At 54.0% G+C, this 11,675-nt stretch overlaps 1 protein-coding gene across 4 annotated transcripts; it reads left to right on the forward strand.

Annotated features, from left to right (window-relative positions):
- Nucleotides 1-736: 736 nt before the first annotated feature.
- SLC6A7 (solute carrier family 6 member 7) lies at nucleotides 737-10,574 on the forward strand. Of its 4 annotated transcripts, none has more exons than XM_015875902.3 (14): nucleotides 737-1,161; nucleotides 4,172-4,352; nucleotides 4,755-4,886; nucleotides 5,712-5,946; nucleotides 6,251-6,389; nucleotides 6,564-6,698; nucleotides 6,962-7,065; nucleotides 7,378-7,502; nucleotides 7,720-7,832; nucleotides 7,914-8,045; nucleotides 8,349-8,448; nucleotides 8,764-8,864; nucleotides 9,034-9,319; nucleotides 9,867-10,574. In XM_015875902.3, the coding sequence occupies exons 1-13, from the start codon at nucleotides 1,129-1,131 to the stop codon at nucleotides 9,274-9,276; spliced, it is 1,773 nt and encodes a 590-aa protein (XP_015731388.2). In that variant the 5' UTR covers nucleotides 737-1,128; the 3' UTR covers nucleotides 9,277-9,319; nucleotides 9,867-10,574. The 4 variants fall into 4 exon arrangements, with proteins under 4 accessions (XP_015731388.2, XP_015731387.2, XP_032303336.2 ...); XM_015875901.3 differs by having other exon boundaries at nucleotides 9,034-9,201; XM_032447445.2 differs by having other exon boundaries at nucleotides 911-1,161; nucleotides 5,588-5,946; nucleotides 9,034-9,201.
- The last annotated feature ends 1,101 nt before the right edge of the window (nucleotides 10,575-11,675 follow it).

The raw sequence follows: 11,675 nt of genomic DNA on the forward strand, positions 1-11,675 counted from the left end.
GAAAGACCCACTGTGCAAACTCTGAGGCATTTCATCTGTGCTGAGTTTGGCAGTAATGTATTTTCATGCTCACGATCTGATTCCTTTGGGGGAATTTGTACAGAAGTGCTTGGAGGGCTGTAGGAACGTGACTCCTATTTGATAGCGAGGAGTTTTGGGGCTTCAGTCCTAGCTCTGCCTGTCTGCATACCTCCAGCATCATCTGCTCTGCCTCAAAGTGTCTGGAGGCATGTTTGGGTCAGGCTGGAGTACCACAAAGTGTTTGCAAAGGAAAGGGGCACACACACTCCAATGGGCCCAGCATGGGGAACATGAGGCACAAGAAGAAGGAAAGAGACATTGCCCTGAAGGAGACAGCAGCTCCCCTGGTGGCCCCAGAGCATGTGAGATCATCCCCTCCTGCAGTCCTGCTGGGGACATTTCATACCACAGAAGGGAGGGAAAGAGCCAGGTACCTGCTTCATGCCTCTTCACCTGGGGTATGACAGAGCACGAAGGGGAAAAATCCCAATTTGCTGAGCTCTGGGTCTGTGGGATCTTACCAAACGCTCTGAGGTGACCCACGCTCTAGGACCTGACCCAGGATGGCTCCAGCCCCCAGCATTGAGAGGCACTGGTCCTGCCCAAAGGGACTGAAGGCTGCCCAAGGCTGGGGCTCCAGATGTGTACTGCATGAAGCAGAATCGGCGCAGGGCTGGCCAGAAAGCTGCTGGGAGGTGCTGCACTTGCCCTGCTACCGTTGGGACACATGGAGCCCTGTGTTCCCAGCAGCAGGGTGTCTGAGACCTTACACATTCATGGCACATAATAAAACAGCATCCTCTCCTCCTCGCTGCCCTGCTTGGGGCCAAAGCCCCAGAACACCCCCCCATAGCAGCGGTACGTTTGACAGACAGCCCTCCTGCAGCCTGCCCAGAGCCGTCCCCTCCCTCCCCATTCAGCGTGCAGCCAGCCCCAACTCCAGGCAGAGCCTTCTGCTGAGCTGTGCCCCTCTTGCCCCTTGCATCCATCCACCCCGGCAGCCCCCTCGGCCCGCCTGCTCTGCTCCCCCTTCTCCCTCCCTACCTTCGTCTGTGGAGCGAGAGAACAAGTGTCGGATCGGGGAGCGCATAGCAACAGGATTCTGGGATGAAGAAGATTCGGCAGCAGCAGCTCCGCAAGGTGAGAGCCGATGTGGGAGCGTGGGGACATTGCGTGCTATTGATCTGTGTGGTGCACGGCTGGGGGCACAGATTGCAAAGTGGGTGGGGGGCATTTGGAGATGGGTGGGGGTTGTTTTGTAGGGTGGAGGGATGTGTCCACAACCTCTGCCCCCAGGCAGATGCTGCTGGCAGTGATTTGTGCCAGGGGTGCCCGGTCCTGCAGTGCAACTCATGGGGATGCTGCCCCCTGATGTAGGGGGCTTGGGAGCTTTGGGTTCCCCCATGGGATCAGGGCAAAGCTGGGCAGCTGCTTCCCTGCCCAAGGCTGGGGCTGTAGGGACCCAAGTGATGCTGGACCCTGAGCTCCCCTTGTGCCCTTTGGAGACCAGCAGAGCTAGGAATCCTGCTGGGAGCCCTTTGAGACCCAGCTCTCAGACTTCCCCATCCCATGCTCACCCTTCCAGTCTTCCGTCTGCACCAGGGTCAGAGCCCTTTCCAGTGCCTTTCTCACATGGGGCTGGGCACTGCAGGGAGGCTGAGTGGCAATCCCAGTTCCTATGGTGCTGTTCCTGTATGTGGGCACTGCCCAGATCACTGCTGGGCACTGCCCTTCACCTTTTTGCTCTGCCTGCTAACCGCAGGGTGAGGATGGCTCATTTCATTCCAGCTGCAGGAATGAAAGCCCTAAGAGTTTTGTCCATGACAGGAAATTCCTGGGATGCTGGGACATGATGTAAAAACCCAGTGCTGGCCTGGCACAAGGCAGCAGTTCTCTGGCAGCCCTATGCCTTGCTCCGTGATACTGGGAGGCAGCTCTGTCCTCTCCCATTTCCTACAGATCACTTTTTCAGATCACTCAGCGACTGCAAGATCCATTCAGAGTTCCCCTTGTCCCTCCAAAAGCCTTTCTGAGACATGCGAAGGAATTTCTGTACTGCTTGCAGTCCTGTTTAACATTTAGACAGGAATTCATTTAGTCCCACAGCCATCAGCCCAAATGGAAAGCAGATGCCTCCAGAGTTATTTCCCCATCTCTGGTGCTGCTCGGGGCCCTTCACTATCCCAACCACTCAGAGCCCCGGGTGGAGGGTAGGAGGGGGTGTCCCCTTCAGGTGGCAAGATACCATGCCTGACCCTGGGCTGGGGCTGGAACCACTCACACAGCCCCACAACCCCAGCAGTCCCTCCTCACCTGCATCCGCTTCCTATCTGCAAGGCAGGAGTTTCAAGCCTTCCTATCAGACATATGGAAATACCTCCTTAATAGAGATGTTTTTATGCTCGAAGGATTTTTGCTTTTGCATAATAGTATTCCAGTAAGAGCTGAGTGGATTATTATTTTGTCCTATATGGAACTGCTTATGTGCCTCAGGGATTATTTGGTGCACAGGTGGGAGCCTAGCACTGGGATGTCCCCATGCCAACAGGTGCTGTGGTGCAGAGCCTCCTTGTGCCATGCCACAGCCTGACCCAGCACAGCCAGGGTGGTTTTTCTGCAAGAGATTAACAAGCAATTCGAATTGATCCAGAGTGACTCACATGGCACAGACGCGCTGTGCTCACGGCACAGAAATCTGCCTTCGGGTGGCATTTCCTCAGTCAGACGCTGTGGTTCACAACACAAAATGCTCAACAAATCAGGGACAAAACAACGCCACGATGCCAAAAGTATGAACTGAGGTAAAAGATGATGGAAAAGAATCAACCTGGAGCTGGCTGGATTCTTACAGCTCCAGCTCCGGGACTGCTGAGAGTAGAGGTTTAAGTAAAGCAGTTTGCAGATAATAATTAGCACAGGATAGTTTAATTGGGAAGCCAGCTCGTATCTTAGCAGAATCTCAAACACTTTTTCTTCTTGTTGCCCTTTGCTTCGCTGACCTCTTTTGGGAGCATCCCCTGGTGTGTGATGCAAAATGGTGCCGTGCTCACGGATGGTTTTGCCAGGGGAACGGATGGTCCCTGTCTGTCTGTAACCGGCCTGAAAGATGGCAGCTCTGCATGCAAAGCACTGGAGCAGAGCTGTGTGTCAGCCTCGGCTGGGAGGGAAAAGCCCTGTTATGACAAAGGCAGCGGTGTTTTGCAGTGATGGTATTATATTTAGGACATAGTTTTAGGTTGCAGCCTGAAGCTTTACCTCCAGCCTGTGTCCTGTGGTTATGGCATGCAGCAGGGATGGGCTTTTAGGGCTGGCTGCTGCAGACAGGGCTGGGTTTTGATGGCAGCCTTTTGCTCAGGTGAGCATCTCAGGTTGGCTCTGGGAAGAGCTGCAAGCTCATCCCACACCAGGTGGATTCACTTGGTGCCAGTGGGCAGGAGCAGGGTAAAGCATGCAGCCATCGCAGAATGGCTCCTGGTCTCCATGGGAACAGGCAGCAGGATCAGCCCAGTCTGGACAGAGAGGAGGAGAAAAAAGATGAGGAGGAAGGCAGTGTGCCACCTCATAGAGCACACTCTATATCTTAATGGGAAGGAAGACCCACAGCTTATCCCCCCCAAATCCACATCTCACAGGCTGGTTCTCTATGGTCTATGAAATCAGACACAGAGATAGTGGTATTTCCCTTTTAAGACTCCAGAAGGAGGGGGAGGCTCCAAGCTGGGAGCCACCCTGCCCTGGTCCTGGTGCCCAGTCGGCAGGGACATCTCTGTCCTCTTGCCTCACTAAAGCTGAACCCAATGCCCCCCACATGGGGAGGGCTTTTCCCATGCCATCCTCATGCCCATGTTTTGGAGATGAGAAAACCTTATTGCAGCCCCTTGAGATGATTTCCTGATTCAATTGCGTTTTCCAGGGGTCTATGGACACGTGGAATAGATTTGATCCCCTTTCAAAGGATGTCAGCTGGTTTTAAAGCCATAGGCTTGGTGGTGCACAGAGAACTGCCAGAAAGAGCACAAACATCATCACTGTGACTTAGTGGTCTTGAATTTACACCTCTCAGAGATCCCACCCTCTCTTCTTCCCCTGCTCTACCCCTTCCTTCCATCCCTGGCCACCCTTTCCTGTTCCTGCACCCTCTCTCACTCAGCCGGTGACACCAGAGCTCCTGGTGAGCCCCAGCAGCCAGGACGGAGACCTGGGCTCCCAGTGCCCAGAAGACAGAGGGAACTGGACGGGACGTCTGGATTTCCTCCTCTCCTGCATTGGGTACTGCGTGGGCCTGGGAAACGTCTGGAGGTTCCCCTACAGGGCTTACACCAATGGAGGAGGTACTCATGCACCCTTCCAGCCACGTATCCTTATCACCGAGTTGGGCAGGTCCTTGAATAGACACCTCTTCCTTACCTCGGGGCTGAGGAGCAGTGAGAGCTGGAGAAGATCATGGTGTCTGTGAGAGATTTGAAGAGAAAACATTCTGTGTGTGTAGGCAAAGCAAAGCAAGGTGCGAATCACAGCCCTTCCTCTGCACCAGGGGCACGGTGCCCTCCGGGATCTGGGGTGGGCGACAGTATGGGGAGCTGCTGCTGCCCCTTTCTGCAGAGTTAATATTCTGGACCCTTCCTGGGAAGGCAGTGGGAGGTTGTGGTAAGGATGTTTTCCTTTTCCTCGGTGGGCTTTAGTTGTTTGCTCCGCATTAATTTCAGAGTTGTTTTCCTTTTTGCTTCCTGTAGGAGCTTTCTTGGTTCCTTACTTTATCATGCTGGCCATCTGCGGGATCCCCATATTCTTCATGGAGCTGTCACTCGGGCAGTTCTCCAGCCTGGGGCCCCTTGCTGTCTGGAAGATCAGCCCTCTCTTTAAAGGTGCGTGAGTGAAATCCAGAGCCCCTGCAGTGCTTCTATGAGAGCTGATGGATGGGGGCGTGGACCAGCAGCCTCATCCCATGATCCTCAAAGCTTAAATGCTGGGGGAAAATGGAGCTGGCTGGGCTGCCAGGTCAGCCATTTGGGTAGCTGCAAGATATGTATGTGTTCTACCCGTCCTCAGAGTCTCTGCATGTCCTGGTCAGCTTTAGAAATTATATGAAAGTATATGAAAAACTGAGTCAGTGTACAAAATACAGCACTGAAGCTAAGCAATGGCTGTTAAAAAGGTAAGAACAAAGTGTCCAAAAAAAAGGTCAGATCGAACGCTCTCAGCAATGAGCTGGAGCAAAATCCCCTGTATAACACCTAAAAGAAGGTTGTAGTGATGTAGGGGTTGATCTCTCAGGTAACTAGAGATGGGACAAGAGGGAATGGTCTTGGGTTGCACCAGTGGAGGTTCAGGTTGGATATTAGGAAACACTTCTTCTCATAAAGAGTGGTGATGCAGTGGCACAGCTGCCCAGGGAGGTGTTTGAGAGCCACGGAGGTGTGGCACTGAGGGATGTGGTCAGTGGGCATGGTGGGATGGGCTGGGGTTGGACTTGGGGATCTTGGGCCATTTCAAACCTTAATGATTCTATGGAATAGATTATCAATTCACATGCGTACAGAGGTCAATAAAGGGGTTTCCCCAGCAGGTGAACCTCTGCCTTGGAGCCGGTTAACCATGTGACTGCTGAACCCCAGTGTCTGACCTTGGATATGGATGCGCTCTGCTCCGGAGAGATGGCTCACTTCTTCTTTACCCTCTCCTTCCTCCAGGCATTGGCATGGGCACCATCCTCATCGTCTCCCTGGTGGCCATTTACTACAATATGATCATTGCTTACGTTCTCTTCTACCTCTTTGCATCCCTCACAAGCGACTTGCCCTGGCAGCACTGTGGCAACTGGTGGAACACTGACCTGTGCCTGGACCACCGCGTCATCAAGGCGGGGAACACCACCCTCCCCGTCAACATCTCCAACACCGTCAGCCCCAGCGAGGAGTACTGGAGGTGAGGAGGTGTGGGGAATGGGGAGAGCACAGGGATAGGAGATGTGGATGCAGTGGATGCAGTGATGAGCTCACTGTCAGCATTGGGTGATATCCCAGTTTAGCCATTGGGATTGTATCTCTGGGCTGTGGGATGTGTTCGTTACCTAGTGTTGCTTTGATGGCCTGGAAATACTTTAGAAGGAAATGCATCCCACAGCTGGACCAGCTGGGACTCACAACCAGCCAGGCTTCCCTTATGGCTCTTCAGTGCACTGTGGGGAAGTCCCACTGACTGCTCACCAGCCATTCTCCTTTTGCTCTAGCCGCTACGTTCTACACATCCAAGGGAGCTCTGGGATCGGGGATCCTGGCAGGATCCGCTGGAACCTGTGTCTGTGCCTGCTCCTTTCTTGGACCATCGTGTACCTGTGCATCTTAAAGGGAGTCAAATCCTCCGGCAAGGTAAGGGCTGGATGGTTTATTCAGGGATCTACAGCAGTTCCCTCGTGTGTCTACATTTCTCCTTGCATAAACATTAGCTAGACACAGGCTATTTGGGAGTGTCCTATCCCAGGATGTGCTGTAGGGGATCAGGTGCACTGCCCCAACTCTACATCCAGCTCTGCTCTCCCACAGGTCGTGTACTTCACTGCCACTTTCCCATACCTCATCCTGGTGATGCTGCTCATCCGTGGTGTGACGCTGGAGGGGGCCTGGAAGGGAATCCGCTTTTACCTCACACCCCAGTTTGACCACTTGCTGTCTTCCAAGGTGAGCAGGGCTTTTAGCAATCCGTGCAAGACACAAAAACGAATACTCTGTCCTCTCTAGCACACAGCAGAGGCAGTTCCCATTCTTGGGAGTCTTTCACGGCCAGCTTCTGGCCCAAAGTTGCCCCCCTCCTCCACCAGACCTAAAGCATTTCCATTCAGCAGCTTGTCTCTGCTCCACACTTTACCTGTGTTGTGCTTCCCACCCTTGTGTCTTCTGGGCATTTCCAAACTCTGGCTCCCCTACACTCTGTTTCCCACCAGGTGTGGATCGAAGCAGCCCTGCAGATCTTTTACTCCCTTGGGGTAGGCTTTGGGGGCCTCCTCACCTTTGCCTCGTACAACACCTTTCATCAGAACATCTACAGGTAGGAGCCAGATACCATCTCCTAAAAATCATAGCTGGGGAGCCACAAAAGCCTCGGTTGCTCCCCAGCATTCACTGCAGGTACAGGCAGAGAGCGGACCCTGGGTGCTGGGCTGATTCCCTCTGCAGGGAAAGCAAGCTTGGGAGAAACCCCACAGCATGACCCATGTCATTAGATACAGGATCTTGTACCTCTGGAAAGTACCCACTGAGGGAGGCCCTTGGGAGAATTGCATTACGGTGAAACCAGGGCTGGCAGAGCCACCCCAGCATGGGTCTGCTATGCTCAGTGCATTTGCTTTCTCCTCTGTAGGGACACCTTCATAGTCACCCTGGGCAATGCCATTACCAGCATTTTGGCAGGGTTTGCCATCTTCTCTGTTTTGGGATACATGTCCCAGGAGCTCGGGGTCCCTGTCAACCAAGTGGCCAAAGCAGGTGAGGTCAAACAAAGACCTGTTTTCCCAGACCCTCTGCCAGGGCACAGCAAGGAGCGGGGAAGGGGAGGTGTGGGGCAGATCTTTCATTCCCCATAGCACTTTCATCTCGGATGGGGCTGGTGGAAGACACCCACCCCACTCAGACACAGGGTTGGAAGGCAGCTGAGAGTGCTCTGTCACCCCCTTTTCACCCTGCTGTCCTTTGCTTCTCCTAGGTCCTGGCCTGGCTTTTGTGGTGTACCCCCAGGCCATGACAATGCTCCCCCTTTCTCCATTCTGGTCTTTCCTCTTCTTCTTCATGCTGTTAACCTTGGGCCTGGATAGCCAGGTAAGGACAGAGCCCATCAGGTCAGCTGCAGTGCCAGGCATCCCAGGGGGATCAGAGGATCCAGTTTTCCTTCCCATGCAGTTTGCCTTTATGGAGACCATTGTGACAGCAGTGACAGATGAATTTCCCTACTACCTGCGACCAAAGAAGGCTTTCTTCTCCGCCGTCATCTGCGTTGGCCTCTTCCTGATGGGACTGATCCTCACAACAGAGGTAAGGTGAGGGATGGATACACTGGGACTGACCAGGGGTTCATCCTAGGAAGACAGATATTCATGTCTGCTAAAAAGGTGGGAGACAGAGGACTGGTGGGACTGGGTTCCCTGGGTATGTGAAGTCCCACAGGGAGTAGCACAGCATTACTGTCCTTGTACCAACCCCAGAAGAGAAGTGATGTCTCCTGAGGCTGCCAACACAGGGTGAGGGGTATATGACCCCACAAGTGGGAGGATGTAGGTAGGATTTTATTGGGATGCTGGTCCCAGAGATGCTGGTCACTGTGCTTGGACTCTGCAGGGCGGGATGTACTGGCTGGTCCTGCTAGATGACTACAGCGCTGGCTTTGGTCTCATGGTGGTGGTGATCACTACCTGCCTGGTGGTGACACGTGTCTATGGTAAGAGGGTCTGTTCTGTGGGGACATGGGGAAGAGCGGGTATGACAAAGGGGGTGGGGTAGAATGACAAAGACTTGATTGGAGGGAGCAGGATGGGAGCCAGCAGCCTCACAATGGAGCATGAGGCACCTCTTCTTATTTCTCCTTCACTGGATTAACTTCCCAGAGATATCTGTGGGGCTGAGCCTGGTCCCTCAGACCAGCTGGAAGGAGAAATTCTTCTTTGCTGTTAGAGGAAAATGCAAATTGCTGCTCTTGCTGCTCTGGTCCAGGGAGATGGAAGCTGCTGAATCCTTGTGCCTGTCCCTTCTCTAGGCATGAAGAGGTTCTGCAGAGACATTCACATGATGCTGGGCTTCCAACCAGGGCCCTACTTCAGAACCTGTTGGATGATCCTGTCCCCAGCTACGATGATGGTAACCACTGGGATAGATGGTGCTAGCATCCCTGGTGACCTCCCCTTGTCACAAGTTGTTCTACTGAGCTCTCAAGGGACCACTCTGTTTCCACTTTGGGGTTTTCTTGGGCCTTATTTGAGACCTTTGTGGAGCTTTGGGCTGACTTGGCTTTCCCCCCACCCCACAGGCACTGCTGGTGTACAACATCATCAAGTACCAGCCCTCTGAGTATGGCAGCTACCGCTTCCCTGCCTGGGCTGAGGCCCTGGGCATCCTCATGGGGCTCTGCTCCTGTCTGCTGATTCCTGCAGGCACGCTCATGGCTGTGCTGCAAGAGGAAGGGACGCTGTGGGAGGTAGGAGGCCCTGAAGAGCCCCTAAAATGTGAACAGTTGATCCTGAGCCCCTGCCCATCCTGTGCTGTCTGGTGATTTGCTGCCTGTGAAATGCACGGAGTGTTGTCCCTTTAATGAGGTGGGTAGTAGAGACATGCAGGACTTCACAGCCGTTTTGTGGTAGAAAAGGCAAAACAAGGAAGCAGTGGTGCAGAAAGGCTTTGCCCAGGGGTAGGCTGTGTAGCTGCTTGCAGCATCCTAGCCTGGGTTTTGCCTTGCTGCTCTCCCCTGGCTGCTATGAGCAGAGCTGCAGCGCTTGCTGCCCTCCCCAGGCTGCAGCCTTTGGAGCCTGGTTCTGTGCATGGTGATGTGACCAGGAACCAGCTTGATGGATGCTAACCCACTACCAAGGGGGCTCTAATCCCACAGCATGGGGCCATAGCCCTGCACTAACTCCCAGTTCCCACAAGCCTTTCCCACCACCCCATACAGACCAATGGATTGCCCCCAAAGCACAGAAGGACAGTGAGACAGTGCTGCCCACCCCCAAATGCTGCAGGACAGGCTTTTGGTCCCTTCCCACCCACACTGGGGCTTATCCCACTAAGGATATGAATGATAAAGGGGAGCACAGCAGGTGCCATGCCACAGTGAGCACCCATGTCCCTCTACCCATCCCTTCACAGCGCTTCCAGCAAGCCAGCCGTCCCACCATGGACTGGGGCCCGTCGCTGGAGGAGAACCGAACTGGTACATATGTGACCAGCCTGGCTGGCAGCCAGTCCCCCAAACCACTAATGGTCCACATGCGGAAATATGGGGGCATCACCAGCTATGAGAACACAGCCATCGAGGTGGATCAGGAGATCGAGGAGGAAGAGGAGGAGTCCATGATGTGAGGGGCTTAGCCCTCCTCTTTACACTTTGACACTTCAAGCTGGCTAAGGGCTGAGGAGGCTTTTGGAATCTGCTGGCCCTCCTGGACCCCTCACCACCACCCCAGCCCTGCCAGGGCAGAGATGCTGCCTGTCCTGTCACCCCCAAGGTGTTTGTGTTCAGTGTGGCAAGGTGTGCAACAAGTCCATATGTTCATGTGATGATGTCTGTGCAAGCATCTGGGCTGCCCCAAGCCTTTGGCCCCAGCCCAGGGATGCTTGGTGCAGAAGGAGGCACTCCTTTGAGTTCATGCATTCTCTGCTAATATGTGTTTAACTCCAGCAACCTTCAAACACATGGGAGAAAGGATTTCAATATCCTACATGCTCTGAGGAAGGTCTGTGTCAGTGCCCTCAGAGGTATCCCAGCAAAACCAGGATGCATCAGCATCCTGCTGAAATCTAACCTAATAAATGAGCAAAAAGAATAAGAGGGAAATAAAGTGCTTTATGAGTAAACTGCCCTGGGACATCCTGAGATTTTGTTCCCTACAGGGGCAGGGCTGAGGCAAGCTGAAAAATGGGAAGAGGCTGGGTTTCTGGTTCCCTATAAATGCAGGACCTCATGTACAGGACTCAACCAGACCCAGCACCAAAGCACACAAGTGCAGCTGCCCTAAGGGTACCTCCTGCCTGGAGAGAGGAAGAGGAGCTCACATAGCATCCACACGGGCACATCCAGAGGGGGTTCCAGGCACATGGGGTACGAACATCTGGTGCATTGTCCAGTGCAGCTCTGTTCTGCTAAGGTAAAAACCATAATGAAGTATAAACAGAAAAATGAGGGTTTATGCCTGGATATGCCTGTAGCCCTGCAGTACTGGGCTCTCCAGGGCAAACCTGGCACAGCATGTAGCCACCTTGGGGAGAAACCAGCCAGCCCTCCAGCAGCACCCAGTCTGTGCTGCTCCTCAGTGTCCCTCCTGTAGCACTGCGGCAGATTTAATTATTGCCTTTGTACCTCTGGGTCCATAGGGATGTTCTCCAACATGCCCTTCTCCTGCTGCCTTCCTCCCCACACTGGAGGCACTGAGCACACCATAGTTTGCTTCCCAGCTGGTTCTAACCTTTATTCTTCCTCCTCAGACCCCTTCCCCGGGCCCGTGGGGCTGTGGCAGTGCGACCGTGCCGCAAAGCACCTCCGTCCGCTATCCCCCGGGTTAATCATTAGAGGCCAGCCATAAAAGTGTCGCTGATGGAAAGTTCAGGCTGTGGCGGCTGGGGAGCGGGGAGGGCCTGCCATAAACATTTATGGCCCCAATGAATCCTTGCTCTAACCTTGACACTATTTGCTGAGCGGGAGGCCTTGGGAGGTCACGGTGCTGCCCAGCCATCATGGTGTGTGGGCCAGGGGACCCCGGCTGGCTGGGCTCTGCTGGGAGATGGATAGGATGTGATGGAGCAGGCGGTGGGCTCAGGCACTTCATGGTGTTACTGAGGAACTTGGCACACCCACACAGGATATGGAGATGGAGGGTTTTTGAGCTGGGCACTCAGCTCTGGGCTCCGTGTGGCTCCATGGGGTTCTGACCCCACATTCCCCCTTGGAACCCTACAGGC

Source organism: Coturnix japonica, chromosome 18, assembly GCF_054131305.1.
Source record: "Coturnix japonica strain WE chromosome 18, WE-NBRP24, whole genome shotgun sequence".
In the NCBI taxonomy this organism is placed as follows: Eukaryota; Metazoa; Chordata; class Aves; order Galliformes; family Phasianidae; genus Coturnix; species Coturnix japonica.

Excerpts from the sequence above, each read along its gene's own strand:
- SLC6A7 (XM_085519162.1), top strand. The coding sequence starts at position 1,129 with ATGAAGAAGATTCGGCAGCAGCAGCTCCGCAAG. Across the intron at positions 6,390-6,563 it reads GAGTCAAATCCTCCGGCAAG|GTCGTGTACTTCACTGCCAC; the intron begins GTAAGGGCTGGA and ends GCTCTCCCACAG. Across the intron at positions 7,503-7,719 it reads CAACCAAGTGGCCAAAGCAG|GTCCTGGCCTGGCTTTTGTG; the intron begins GTGAGGTCAAAC and ends TGCTTCTCCTAG.